This window comes from Haliotis cracherodii, unplaced genomic scaffold (genome assembly GCF_022045235.1).
Source record: "Haliotis cracherodii isolate W230 unplaced genomic scaffold, xgHalCrac1.p SCAF_17, whole genome shotgun sequence".
Taxonomy (NCBI): domain Eukaryota; kingdom Metazoa; phylum Mollusca; class Gastropoda; order Lepetellida; family Haliotidae; genus Haliotis; species Haliotis cracherodii.
In genome coordinates this window covers 27,160,176-27,175,857 of record NW_027266272.1, presented here as the reverse complement: position 1 = coordinate 27,175,857, position 15,682 = coordinate 27,160,176, and the positions used below count along the sequence as shown (strand labels likewise).

General features: G+C 40.8%; 1 protein-coding gene across 5 annotated transcripts in view; it reads right to left on the bottom strand.

Moving 5' to 3' along the window:
- LOC139465029 (E3 ubiquitin-protein ligase HECW2-like) overlaps window positions 1–15,682 on the bottom strand; it is a 76,692-nt gene that overhangs the window by 54,639 nt on the left and 6,371 nt on the right. For all 5 annotated transcript variants that reach the window (XM_071246699.1, XM_071246702.1, XM_071246701.1 and 2 more), the window contains exons 3-4: window positions 12,102–12,212; window positions 11,030–11,130 (exon numbers count right to left, since the gene is read on the bottom strand). In XM_071246699.1, the coding sequence (XP_071102800.1) occupies window positions 11,030–11,130; window positions 12,102–12,212 (212 nt within the window). The remainder of the gene's footprint in view (window positions 1–11,029; window positions 11,131–12,101; window positions 12,213–15,682) is intronic.

Here is a 15,682-nt window from a genome sequence, read left to right as displayed (position 1 = left end):
TTTTCTACTATGCGAGCATTCGTTCTGACTTTTTATATGTTTGAATGAGGATAAAGTGTATATTAACTTATGCATGATCAAATCACAGGACTAGTGCCAATTTCTAACGCTGAAGTCCTGATGATGACATGGCTTAATTGTATGCCATATCATTTGAATGTAAGGAGCCCTCAACATGCTCAATCTTTAATAATCATGAGGCATGGTTTTACTGGACACAAAATACCACGTTCTATACACATAAAAGTTAAGAATGGATACAAATAATATTCACTGTGAGTCTTATTGGATGCAATAGAGTATTGATGTTTGAATGAATGAACTAATTAAATTAAATTAGATTTTACTGATATTTCCATTCTCATAAGAAATACAATCAATGTTCGGACAGGTAATGTGAAATTTTCTTTACGCAATCACTAAGTTTGATTCAAACAAGGAAATACTTCTAAATAAGCATGGGGCATCCCACATCACTTTGTAGGAATTTCCTGTTGTGCAGCTATCATCCTGTATGCCCTGTGGACCCATTTTAAAGTCTAGCAACATCAAAATCTATTGCAGAGAGTCTGTAGGATTCACAGATATATAAACTCAACAACATAAATTCCTGTGACACCAATATTTTAGTGTATTTTTCAAACAAGTAAAGTTAAGTGTTCAATATTGTAGTACATGAATGGACTCAAGTCACAAAAACGCAACTGCTACAGAAAAGCATGCATTCCATGCAAAAGTTGACTTTTATGCAAGCCCCATGCATTTCACTACCCAAGAATGGGTATAAAAACAGGTGCGTTAACGGGATCCCATATGCATTGTTCAGCATCGTGCTGACAACCACTCAGAAAAACAACAAAATTATGCAATTATTCAACATTACGAAATGCCACGCCTGTCCAAAAATGAGCGTCTGCGAGCCATTGGAATGCTTGAATTTCAAGCAGGATCGAGTCAACGTGATGTTGCAAGACAATTTAACGTCCACAGAAACACCATTTGGTGTTTATGGCAACATTGGCAACAGATGAATGCAGTCAGAGACCATCCTCAGAGTGGCAGGCCACGCGTAACCAATAATCAAGACAATTTGATTTGAACAACACACCTACAAAATCAATTTCAGCCAGCAAGAAGCATCCCTGGCCTTCGACGAATATCTTCACAAATCGTCTGTTTTTTGTCTGATTGTCGCCAGAAGACCCATTTTTACGGGAATCACCGTCAAGCACGTCTACAGTGGTGCAGACAGCGTCTACGCTGGATGGTCATGCAGTGGGGACAGGTTCTATTCACTGACGAGTCTCATATTCACCTCAGAAACAGCGATGGACTGATTCGAGTGTACCGACGTCGAGGTGGACGTTACGTCAATCATTGTGTCATGGAAGCAGATCAATTCGGGGGCAGCAGCGTAATGGTAAGGGGTGGGATTACAGCAAGACAGAGGACCCGTTTGATAGGGGTAGAAGGAAATCTCAATGGACAGCGCTACCGTGACGAGATCATCGGCCCTGTACTGTTCTACCGTTTTTGCTTCTTCATGGCCCAGGCATTACCTTTCAACATGACAACGCCCGGCCTCATATTGCTCGACTTGTTCAGGATTCTCTTCAACAAAACAATGTGAATGTCATCCCCTGGCCGGCTCGTTCCCCTGATCTCTCACCAATCGAGCACATGTGGGATGAGATGGATCGGTGCCTCGACATCAACCACGTGTTCCACAGACACTCCAGGAACTTTGAAACATGCTCCGGCAGATATGGACAGATATCCCACAGGAGTTTGTGCGACGCCTGGTCCATTCCATAGACGAAGATGTGTTGCTTGCATCGCAGATTTGTAAATTGACATTTTGGCATGTTCATGTTTTTTATGAAATCACGCATTTTCTGAAGTCAGTTTGGCAAATTAAACCATTTGAACACTTACAGGAGTCTTTTATCTGTTGCAAACCGAAATTGTTTCAGATTTGGTAAAAAACATAACTTTGCATTAAATTTTATTCCATGTCACAGGAATTTTTGTTGTTCAGTATAGATCAAGGATGTTGAAGGAGTAAGTGAGTGAGTGAGTATGGTTTTACGCCGCTTTTAGCAATATTCCAGCAATATGATGGCGGGGGACAACAGAAATGGGCTTCACACATTATACCCATGTCGGGAATCAAACCCGGGTCTTCGGTGTGACGAGCGAATGCTTTAACCACTAGGCTACCTGACCGCCGCGGATGTTCAAGGAGATATGATAAGGATGTTCCCTCTATCTTGTACCGGTTAACCTACTGCCCCTATTGTCTATAGTATGATTGGTATCTTGCAGTCTCATAGTAACCTTGTGAGAGGTACTACTTTCAAGTGAGACCTGCTTGGGGGTTTTACATTTGAATTGTAAGACCTACTTCAGCTGTTTCACAGTTGAATTGTAAGATCAAGGTTTTACAGGTGAATTCTATAGACAGCCTTATAATATGCACCTAATGTTGAGTTTTGACTGGTTAAAAAAGTCACAATGTTTTTACGTGACTTGAACATGTTGAATCAAACCTGTAACCTCAGATATCATGTTTAGTATTGTAACCCACTACTTTCCCACTGAACCACCAGGGCAGGTGATGAAAGGGTGTTCAATCTAACACATCAAGACTTCAGTTGACAGCATGCTGCGTGGTCTTTCCCTCGCCCACATTCATCAAATTCATTTTATACTGAGCCTACTGTATTGTTTTACCATAAACTATCCAATGTTTTCTAATTAGGGCTCCAAGCCGAAAGGCTGTAGAGCCCTATTGTAATCGTTCGATTTATTAGGGCTCCAAGCCGAAAGGCTGTAGAGCCCTATTGTAATCGTTCGATTTATTATTATTATTATTATTAATATTATTATTATTTATTATTATTATTATTTATTATTCCGCCGATTTTTGTACCTGCCCTAGCAAAATAACCACTAGCTCGATTTTGTTCAAATTTTGTGTGTGTTTGAAGACCATTGGGTACTAGTGCCCGCCAAAAAGCCAAGGCCGTAGGCCCAAAGGCCAAGGGCAGATAACTGAAAAACAAGTATTTTTTGACGATATATTTTGCCCTGTTGCTCAGCAACAGTTTGTCCGTTTACTTTCAAACCTTGCATGTATCTACTGCTTCAGTTGTTTGATAATTTTTGTTCTTTGACTTTGGTCATTGATCACGTGGTTTGGCAGCCATATTGGATTCAAGGTTTTGCCAGGGTTTTTTGGGCACCTGTCTTCAAATACTATCTCCTCTGAATCCACTGCATGAAATGATTTCAAACTTTCTGAGAATTGTCTCCATACAGAACACAACAAATTAGCATAGCCATTTTTTTATACCTTTTGTAGTTGCGGCCATATTGGATTTTGATTTTGATCATTTTTTTCACCGAAATTTTACTTTTAAGATCATAGCTTGTAAGGTTCTTAACAGAAACTATTGAAAGTTTGCATGAAACTTTGAGACTATATGCAGCTCATTTTGTCCTGGGTTGCATAATGAAAGCACCACTGCTTGGTGTGGTATTATTCGATTTAAGTAAAAAAATCAGACTTGAGTACAAATACTGAAGGAAGCGCCTCATAAATCTACTATAAACCCCCATTCACTGGCTTTGCAGATACCCTCGCGTTCTCCACAGCCTTGTTCAATATTATGTGTACTACCCTTGACGACCAGAGTTAGAATTGGCCTTTTTCAACCGATGCTTGTCTCAAGAGGCAACTATGCTTGTCACAGGAGGCGACTAATCGGATCGGGTGGTCAGACTCGCTTCAGACTTGATTCTTCATTTCTCAATTGCCAATTGCTAGGGTACCTTATTTTTGACAGCGTTGTTTAAAGCAAACCATATGGTCGAGGTCGGAAATTGGTTTAGTACACTCTGGGAAACTGTGGCACACGTAAATTTGGTAGCGGTAATGTCCTGCAAACCGTGACTATCTTTTGACGGAGTTGGTACAAGCAAACTATATGCGGATTCGAACATGGTCGAAGTCAAACATGGGTTAAGAACACACTGGGACACATATGGTGATGTCTCACAAGCGGTTCATTACATTTGACGGCGTTGGTACAACAAAACCATTTGGGGATTCGAACATGGTCGAAGTCAAACATGCGTTAAGAACACACTGGGACACGTGTGATGATGTCTCACAAGCGGTTCATTACATTTGATGGCGTTGGTACAAGCAAACCATATGCGGATTCGAACATGGTCGAAGTCAAACATGGGTTGAGAACACACTGGGACACGTGTGGTGATGTCTCACAAGTGGTTTATTACATTTGATGGCGTTGGTACAAGCAAACCATATGCGGATTCGAACATGGTCGAAGTCAAACATGGGTTAAGATCACACTGGGACACGTGTGGTGATGTCTCACAAAGGGTTCCTTACATTTGATTGCGTTGGTACAAGCAAACCATTTTGGGATTTCGAACATGGTCAAAGTCAAACATGGGTTAAGAACACACTGGGACACATGTGGCGATGTCATGCAAGTGGTTCCTTACATTTAATGGCATTGGCACAAACAAACCATTTGAGGATTCGAACATGGTCGAAGTTGGAAATTGGTTAAAACATCCTGGGACACCCAGGTCAATTTAGTAGTGGTGATGTCTCACAAGAGATTCTTTACATTTGACGGCGTTGGTACAGGTAAACCCTTTGAGGATTCGAATATATGAACGAGGTAGGGAACAGGTTTAGCACTCTATCTCAGCAATGCGACAGGAACCCGGGGCCCGGACGAACGCAGAACGATAATCCGTTTGACTTGAGCCCAACTGACAAAGAAGTTACGGCCTGTTAAAGAGTCACCAAGCCGAAAGACTGAAGAGTCCCAGTGTTAGCGTTTGATTTAATATTATTATTATTCCGCTGATTTTTGTACCAGAGCTAGAAAAATAACCACTTTCTCGATTTTGTTCACATTTTGTGTGTGTATGTGGACCGTTGGGTACTAGTGCCCGCCAAAAACCCAAGGCCGTAGGCCCAAAAGCCAAGGGCAGATAACTAAAAGAACAGAATATTTTGAAGATATGTTTCCCCCTATTGCTCAGCAACCGCTTATCTGAATACTTTGAAATCTTGCATGTATCTGCTGCTTGAGCTGCTTGACATTTTTTGTTCTTTGACTTTGGTCATTGGTCACGTGGTTTGGCAGCCATTATGGATTCAAGGTTTCCACAGTGTTTTTTGGGTACCTGTCTTTAAACGCAAACAACTCCGAGTCCACTGCATGAAATGCTTTCAAACTTTTTGATAATTATCTCCATACATAACACATCAAACTTTAGTAGCCGATTTTGGAATTCATTTTTAGTTACGGCCGTATTGAATTTTGATTTTGATCATTTTTTTCAACGAAATTTTGCTTTAAAGATCATATCTTGTAAGGTTCTCCACAGAAACTATTGCAAGTTTACATGAAGTTAGTGTGCCATATGCATCTCATTTATTGTTATTGGTTGTATGCTAAAAGTAACACCGCTTGGTGGTAATATTTGATTTATATTTGGGACACCCCTGGAACACGCCAATTTCGTAGCGGCGATTTCCGGTGACTATCTTTTGACAGAGTTGGCACAAGCCAACCTTTTATGGATTCGAACATGTTCGAGGTCGGAAATGGTTTTAGAACAGACCTGGACACCCTGGCACACGCCATTTTCCTTGCGACGATACCCTGCAAGTGGTGCCTACATTTGACGGATTTGGTTCAAGGAAACCCTTTGAGGATTCGAACATGGACGTTTGGGCACAGTGTTTCTTGGAGCCCGCCATTGCTGCTTGCAGCTTTAATTATTATTATTATTATTATTATTATTATTATTATTATTATTTATTATTATTATTATTTATTATTCCGCCGATTTTTGTACCTGCCCTAGCAAAATAACCACTAGCTCGATTTTGTTCAAATTTTGTGCGTGTTTGTAGACCGTTGGGTACTAGTGCCCGCCAAAAAGCCAAGCCCATAGGCCCAAAGGCCAAGGGCAGATAACTGAAAAACAAGTATTTTTTGACGATATATTTTGCCCTGTTGCTCCACAACCGTTTGTCCGTTTACTTTGAAACCTTGCATGTATCTGATGCTTGAGCTGCTTGACATGTTATGTTCTTTGACTTTGGTCATTGGACACGTGGTTAGGCAACCATATTGGATTCAAGGTTTTCAAAGGATGTTTTGGGTACCTGTCTTCAAATACTATCTCCTCTGAATCCACTGCATGAAAAGCTTTCAAACTTTCTGAGAATTGTCTCCATACAGAACACAACAAATCAGCATAGCCGTTTTTCGATATCTTTTGTAGTTGCGGCCATAGTGGATTTTGATCATTTTTTTCACCGAAATTTTACCTTTAAGATCATAGCTTGTAAGGTTCTTAACAGAAACTATTGAAAGATTGCATGAAGTTTTGAGACTATATGTAGCTCATTTTGTGCTGGGTTACATACTGAAAGCACCACTGCTTGGTGTGGTATTATTTGATTTAAGTAAAAAAATCAGACTTGAGTACAAATACTGAAGGAAGCGCCTCATAAATCTACCATACACCCCCATTCACTGGCTATGCAGATATCCAAGCGTTCTCCACAGCCTTGTTCAATATTGTGTGTACTACCCTTGACGACCAGGATCAGAATTGGCCTTTTTCAACCGATGCTTGTCTCAAGAGGCAACTATGCTTGTCACAGGAGGCGACAAATCCGATTGGGTGGTCAGACTCGCTGGCTTGATTCTTCATTTCTCAATTGCCAATTGCTAGGGTACCTTATTTTTGACGGCGTTGTTTAAAGCAAACCATTTGCGGATTAGAATATGGTCGAGGTGGGAAATTGGTTTAGTACACTCTGGGAAACTGTGGCACACGCCAATTTGGTAATGTCCTGCAAACGGTGACTATCTTTTGACGGAGTTGGTACAAGCAAACTATATGCGGATTCGAACATGGTCGAAGTCAAACATGAGTTAAGAACACACTGGGACACGTGTGGTGATGTCTCACAAGCGGTTCATTACATTTGATGGCGTTGGTACAAGCAAACCATATGCGGATTCGAACATGGTCGAAGTCAAACATGAGTTAAGAACACACTGGGACACGTGTGGTGATGTCTCACAAGCGGTTCATTACATTTGATGGCGTTGGTACAAGCAAACCATATGCGGATTCGAACATCGTCGAAGTCAAACATGGGTTAAGAACACCCTGGACATGTGTGGTGATGTCTCACAAGCGGTTTACTACATTTGATGGCGTTGGTACAAGCAAACCATATGCGGATTCGAACATGGTCGAAGTCAAACATGGGTTAAGAACACTTTAAGACACATGTGGCGATGTCTTGCAAGTGGTTCCTTACATTTGATGGCGGTTGTACAAACAAACCATTTCAGGATTCGAACATGGTCGAAGTAGGAAATTGGTTAAAACATCCTGGGACACCCAGGTCAATTTAGTAGTGGTGATGTCTCACAAGAGGTTCTTCACATTTGATGGCGTTGGTACAAGCAAACCATTTGGGGATTCGAACATGGTCGAAGTCAAACATGGGTTAAGAAGACACTGGGACACGTGTGGTGATGTCTCACAAGCGGTTCATTACATTTGATGGCGTTGGTACAAACAATCCATATGCGGATTCGAACATGGTCGAAGTCAAACATGGGTTAAGAACACACTGGGACACATGTGGCGATGTCTCACAAGCGGTTCATTACATTTGATGGCGTTTGTACTAACAAACCATTTCAGGATTCGAACATGGTCGAAGTTGGAAATTGGTTAAAACATCCTGGGACACCCAGGTCAATTTAGTAGTGGTGATGTCTCACAAGAGGTTCTTTACATTTGACGGCGTTGGTACAGGTAAACCCTTTGAGGATTCGAATATAGGGAACGAGGTGGGAAACAGATTTAGCACTTTATCTCAGCAATGCGACAGGAACCCGGGACCCGGACGAACGCTGAACGCTAATCCGTTTGACTGGAGCCCAACTGACAAAGAAGTTACGGCCTGTTAAAGAGTCACCAAGCCGAAAGGCTGAAGAGTCCCAGTGTTAGCGTTTGATTTAATATTATTATTATTCCGCTGATTTTTGTACCAGAGCTAGAAAAATAACCACTGGCTCGATTTTGTTCACAGTTTGTGTGTGTATGTGGACCTTTGGGTACTAGTGCCCGCCAAAAATCCAAGGCCGTAGGCCCAAAAGCCAAGGGCAGATAACTAAAAGAACAGAATATTTTGAAGATGTATTTCGCCCTATTGCTCAGCAACCGCTTATCCGATTACTTTGAAACCTTGCATGTATCTGATGCTTGAGCTGCTTGACATTTTTTGTTCTTTGACTTTGGTCATTGGTCTCGTGGTTTGGCAGCCATTATGGATTCAAGGTTTCCGCAGTGTTTTTTGGGTACCTGTCTTTAAACGCAAAGAACTCCGAGTCCACTGCATGAAATGCTTTCAAACTTTTTGATAATTGTCTCCGTACATAACACATCAAACTTTAGTAGCCGATTTTGGAATTCTTTTTTAGTTACGGTCGTATTGAATTTTGATTTTGATCATTTTTTTTCATTGAAATTTTACTATAAATATCACATCTTGTAAGGTTCTCCACAGAAACTATTGATTGTTTTACATGAAGTAAGTGTGCTATATGTACCTCATTTTTTGTTCTTTGACTTTGGTCATTGGTCACATGGTTTGGCAGCCATTTTGGATTCAAGGTTTCCGCAGTGTTTATTGGGAACCTGTCTTTAAACGCAAACAACTCCGAGTCCACAGCATGAAATGCTTTCAAACTTTTTGATAATTGTCTCCATACATAACACATCAAACTTTAATAGCCGATTTTGGAATTCTTTTTTAGTTACGGACGTATTGAATTTTGATTTTGATCATTTTTTTCAACGAAATTTTGTAAGGTTCTCCACAGAAACTATTGCAAGTTTACATAAAGTTAGTGTGCAATATGCATCTCATTTATTGTTGTTGGTTGTATGCTAAAAGTAACACCGCTTGGTGGTAATATTTGATTTATATTTGGGACACCCCTGGAACACGCCAATTTCGTAGCGGCGATTTCTGGTGACTATCTTTTGACAGAGTTGGAACAAGCCAACCTTTTATGGATTCGAACATGTTTGAGGTCGGAAATGGTTTTAGAACAGACCTGGACACCCTGGCACACGCCATTTTCCTTGCAACAATACCCTGCAAGTGGTGCCTACATTTGACGGATTTGGTTCAAGGAAACCGTTTGAGGATTCGAACAGGGACGTTCGGAGCCCGCCATTGCTGCTTGCAGCTTTAATTTTTTCTTGCATTTCTTGCATCTAAATGTATTTTGCCTTCGGACCTCAGGCTTTTCCCTCACTCAAGGTTTTACATTTTGAACAAAAACCTCAGAGTTGGTGTTTTCACTTTCATCTTAAATGGCAAACACTGCTACCATGTCAGGCATGCTTCAATAGTGTACCACAAAAGGATGGGCGGTCGGTTAGCTTAGTGGTAAAAGCGTTCACTCGCCTCGCCATGCCAAAGACCTGGGTTCGATTCCCGACATGGGTACAATGTGTGAAGCCCATTTCTGGTGTCCCCTGCCGTGATATTGCTGGAATATTGCTAAAAGCAGCGTAAACCCATACTCACTCACAAAAGGACAAACCCTAAAATAGGTGTCAGGTAGTGAGATACTATTAGTATCTCAACTAGTTATGGATAGTTAACAGTGAAGAGGACTTTACTTGAAAATCTAGATTTAGAGATTTTACAGTGTGATGAGAGCCAAAATACAAGATTAGGGGCACTGACATAAAATATAGAGGTTTTGAATTCACAAGAATTACTAATATCCCAGGATCATTATAACAAGACAACTAGACTCATGCTTGTGGGTTAGTGTCATCCCTGCATGGTTACGTGTGAATAAGCATCTCATCTAGTAATTCGGTGGAAGGGGAAACGTGATGACAATGGTTTGTTATGCCCGATTACCTAGCCCAGGGTTGTAGTACAACCACAGCCATTCATGAATCTAAACACTCTAAAGAGTGTCAAGTGATAGTTTCCTCTGACCTACATTTTACTGCAGAGGTGCATGAGGGCAGATGGATAATGAAACACGAGGACAAGCACTAATTTTGAATATGGGGACATACAGCCCAAACACCACAAACATTTTTTGCATGATAAATACTGGAGGAAATTATTCTTGATCGTGTCAGTTGGTCTTTCTGTTTTCCTTTCCTCCATTAAAACAAGGCGATAATTCAGGGTACGATTTAGCTATATGAAACAAGTACACAAAAAAATACACCTAAGTGCATGACCGGGGGTTTATCTGGATCAGAGGCCAATATTCAAGGATACTCAGCCCCATGTTTGCAGCAAGACAGTGGTTTAGCTAGACCTGCTAAGAGACGATATTCAGCCCCCAGACCTATTGTGCTCCAGGATCGCCACAGGGGGCCAAGCAGGGGATCTATTGTGCCCCGGGATTGGCACAGGGGGTACTAGGGACCTATTGACCCTGGGGATCACTACAGTGAGACAGGCAGGGGTACTGGGGACCTATTGTGCCCTGGGATCCCCACAGTGAGACAAGCAGGGGTACTGGGGACCTATTGTGTCCTGGGATCACTACAGGGGGCCAAGCAGGGGTACTGGGGACCTATTGTGCCCTGGGATCACTACAGGGGACAAAGCAGGGGTACTGGGGACCTATTGTGCCCTGGGAACACTACAGGGGGCCAAGCAGGGATACTGGGGACCTTTTGTGCCCTGGGGATCACTACAGGGGGCCAAGCAGGGGTACTGGGGACCTTTTGTGCCCTGGGATCCCCACAGGGGGCCAAGCAGGGGTACTGGGGACCTTTTGTGCCCTGGGATCACTACAGGGGGCCAAGCAGTGGTACTGGGGACCTATTGTGCCCTGGGATCCCAGGATGCCAACAGGGATCATCTTTGTCACAACCAACACTGTTTTAGTACCTTTCTCCTTAGATTGGGTCTCTTTATCTTGATGGTGGGACTTGCAGCAACCATTTCTCCTGCGTTGCCTTGATAGTACTTGAAACATATCTCAGTCACAGCTGAAATTGAAAGCAATATATCTCAGGCATACAAGAACTATTATCAACTTCACACTTACTGATAACAACTTTCCAAACAAGCAAAATACATACTGAATGAAAGGATAACTACATACGAAGAAGTTAATCTTCCTTCAAAGTGTCAGTCACATAAGTCTTGTATAATACTTAATGGAAGTTAAGGATGTCCCAATTCTTTCACATTACTGTAGTTAACTATAGTAATATGAAAGAATCGGGTGGTCCTTACCTTATTTTCAGTAGCACATGTGAACAATTAACTGCAGTCAATGACTTTAGCCACTGGTCTGAAGTATAACATTTGTAACATTACAAACATAATTCCTTTCAAATGGGGTGAAACATTGCTTCAACATAATTTCACTTGTAATGCATATATAGTGATATTCATGCATGTGTGGGTGGCTGCTTGTACTAGTCTACACTTATGCAGGTTTTACAGTGCTAGCCCAGAGTTTGACATGGATACCCCACTCAGAGTAAGACACAGGATACTGACACAAAGATAACCAGTCCTTGTTTTATTCCGTATCCCAATTGCGTGGATCAATACTCATGATGTCAATCACTGGATTGTCTGGTCCAGACTCGATTACTTACAGACCGCCGTCATATAGCTGAGTGCGGCGTTAAACAACAAACAAACCATAACAAATCCCTTAATACTGAGCACCAGGCAGGGTAACAAGTGCCATCTTTTAACAGCTTTTGGTATGACACAGCGAGAGGATCGAACCCCTGACCTTCTGCTCTCAACTGCACCACACAGGAGATACAAAGACAAGTTTGGGCACGAACTATTGTTCCAGTTTCAAAGTATGAACAAAATATTATACATTCTGACTGAATAAATAAATCAGTACACAAATAAGAAAGTTTAAGTTTCGCAATATCAAGACCAGAACTTCTGCCCAAATCAAACAAAGGACCAAGCCAAATAAATTACTGACCATCACTAAAGTTGTGAGTGATGGCCTCGAAGTCCCAGTGGATCTGCCCTGTCTGCCCTCCATTGATGCCACGGTTCTTACAATCCAAGAACTTTGAGGAATCGGTCTCACCTGCAGAGGAAAATAGTGTTGACATGACAAGGATACATGTTGCCAAAATAAATGAATTATTCAAGTTTTATCCAATTTTATTAAAATATCTGAAGTGGAAGGCATGTATTCTATACATTTGCTTTAAGCAGCTGTTCAAGGCATCTGTGACATTAAGTGTTGCTTGTTTGACTGGTCCATGTATTTGTTTGTTGTTTGTTTGATTGTTGTTTAACGCAACACTCAGTAATATTCCAGCTATATGACGGCGGTCTGTAAATAATCGAATCTTGACCAGACAATCCAGTGATTGACAACATGAGCGTCGATCCACGCAATTGGGATCGATGACATGCATCAACAAAGTCAGAGAGTCTGACCACTTGATCCCTTTATTCGCCTCTTACGACAAGCAAAGTCGCCTTTTACGGCAAGCATGGGTTGCTGAAGACCTATTCTACCCAGGATCTTCATGGGCGGTCCATGTATTCAAGCAGAGGGGAGTGGAATGGGTGATCAGTCTCTGATTGGCTGATTGTGTGTCATCTTGGTCATATTCTATTAAATTGTGTAGATCGATGTTCATCATGTGTTCATGATGTCAGTCACTGGTTTGTCTAATCCAGACTTGAACATTTCCAGACTAACTTGAATGTTGTTGAGTGCATCATCAAAGAACATAAAAAACAACATTAAAGATGATGATGATTATCATCTTTCAATTCTTTTATTTCTAACAATTTGACACACATTTAAAGCAGTACTGATTTGTGGAAATAGAATTTAAATTTTAATTACATTTATGAAAATATCTATGTCTTTCAGCTTGTTCAGAAACAAAACATTATTCATGGCCACTCACACAGTACTTGTGAAAGTAAACTCAAAAGCAAAAATTATTAAATAAAACATCCTCTGTCACACATGAGAAGTATCTTTTTCCTCTACATGTTTAAGGACCAACACTGAAAACTAGAACTTTGACACTGACAAAGGTCTGCAACTGTAGCATGTTAACCCACTGCAGTGGACTTGCCAGTGAAAATGGTCTTCTTCCGCCATCAAAAGAGGCAGATAACGGAATTGAGTGATCATGCTCACTGACTTGGTTGATGCATGTCATCGTTTCCCAATTGCGCAGATAAATGCTCATGATGTCAATCATTGGATTGTCCGGTCCAGATTTGATTGCCATAGCTGGAATATTGCTGAGTTTAGAACAATAGACATGACAGGCCTGTTTGTCAACTTAGTTTACATGTTATTAATACAACAAAGTTTCTCAGTTTGCCATCAAGGAAAGGTTTAAGCTTCTCACCAGACAGGCTGATACAACTCACTTACCAATTACCTAATTATCCCAATCAACAGTGTTAGGTAAACACAAACATTGCATGCACGCGAATCTATGATCAGATGTTTGCTGACAGCTATTGTTACAGTAATCCCCTCAAGCAGGCAATGCAGTTTGAAACATCCCCCTTGTCAGTTCTTCCCTGGGGGAAGTAATAGGTGAGGCCAGTTCTTCCCCTTGAATTGAGGTGGGGAAGGTTCCACCTAGGCCAGAACTTCCCTCAAGCCAGTTCTATCTCAGCCTAGGCCAGTTATTCTCCACTTTGGTCAGATCTTCCTAAGGTATTCAACATGTATAAGAGCTACAGATAAGCTGCGTATTTGCATAAAATACCCTCCAAAACTATTCAAAACCCAATTATTTTCAATTAACTTGCGTACAGAAATGCATGCATTAAATGGAAAACTCAATTGTTTGAAAAAATCCCTCATAAATACCCAATGAAGCTTTTTCGGCACGCGAACAATAGAGCTAATTTACAAGCTAATTTACTTTACGAGTCAAGCCTGTATTTAGAACCGTTATATTAAGTCTAAAACTTTATTTAATTTTTTTTTAAATCTCAGAATGTTTACTCATTTTGGGAAAAACCCAATAGTGATGAACAGATGAGTGAAAAAATATTGGTTACCCAATAAAAATAGAAATGTCGAGTAAAAACTCAATTGCTCAAAAAGTTATCTGGAGCTCTGTGTATTGACATTGAGAAAGAGATTTTCGACACAATTATCTCCCCTTCATGATTTCTTCAGGAAAACGATATTTTATACATTTCTCAAACTTTTGGAAACCTCGTATTCATCTATTCATCTTCAAATATTTCAGCTATTGTTACACATTATTGAAAGGTTTCTATTAGTATAATTATGGAACATGATTGACAAGTGTATTTTTTTCTTTGTTGTTTAGTGCCACACTTTTGTATAATGGTAAAATTGAAATAAAAATTGAAATATGACGTCACTAAAGTAATGGAGGAGCCTACTACATATTTATGATTGTAGCATGTTTTGATGTAGGAATAATACCGCTAATTAGGTCATGAAATAATCAGATTCTCAACAAATTAAAAGCAAATCAACACCACCAGTAATATACTGAGTCCCCTCCTTGTAGCTGATTGAATTAACATTATTAATGGACCGATTTAGCCAAGATTAGTAAATACAACATTTGGGAAATATGCCTAATCAGCGTTACAAATTGGCACTAGTCCTGTAGTCCATGCCAAACTGGCCAATAGCTAAGGTATCATAGCTAAGGATGAGTAGAATTTTGCCATTTTTAAGGGTTTTGCTATATGTTATCATTAACAGGTCTAGTAAACCAAAAATGTTAGTTTCTACCGCTGCTAATGAATCTGGTGTTCAGGGTAAGTTACTTGGTTGATTGCGTGTCATTGTAGCCCAACAGCCAGCAACCTATGCTGGTTGAAAGAGGCTACATAATGAAGTGGTGGTCATTCTCGTTGACAAGGTTGATGGTGTGTCATTGTATTCCAACAGCCAGCAACCTATGCTGGTTGAAAGAGGCTACATAATGAAGTGGTGGTCATTCTCGTTGACAAGGTTGATGGTGTGTCATTGTATTCTAACAGCCAGCAACCTATGCTGGTTGAAAGAGGCTACATAATGAAGTGGTGGTCATTCTCGTTGACAAGGTTGATGGTGTGTCATTGTAGCCCAACAGCCAGCAACCTATGCTGGTTGAAAGAGGCTACATAATGAAGTGGTGGTCATTCTCGTTGACAAGGTTGATGGTGTGTCATTGTATTCCAACATCCAGCAACCTATGCTGGTTGAAAGAGGCTACATAATGAATCGGGGAGTCATTCTCGTTGACAGATTGATGGTGTGTCATTGTAGCCCAACATCCAACAACCTATGCTGGTTGAAAGAGGCTACATAATGAATCGGGGAGTCATTCTCGGTTACAAGGTTGATGGCGTGTCATCGTAACCCGACGGACATTGCTCAAAACATATATCACAGGTTTGTCTGGTCCAGATTTGATTATTTGCAGGTTACTGTTCTATAGTTGGAATATTGCTGAACGCAACTTTAAACAAGAACCACACATACCAAAAAAGAAGTGGGATGCTGCTCATGGTATAAATTTCTGGGTTTTCTGGAATATT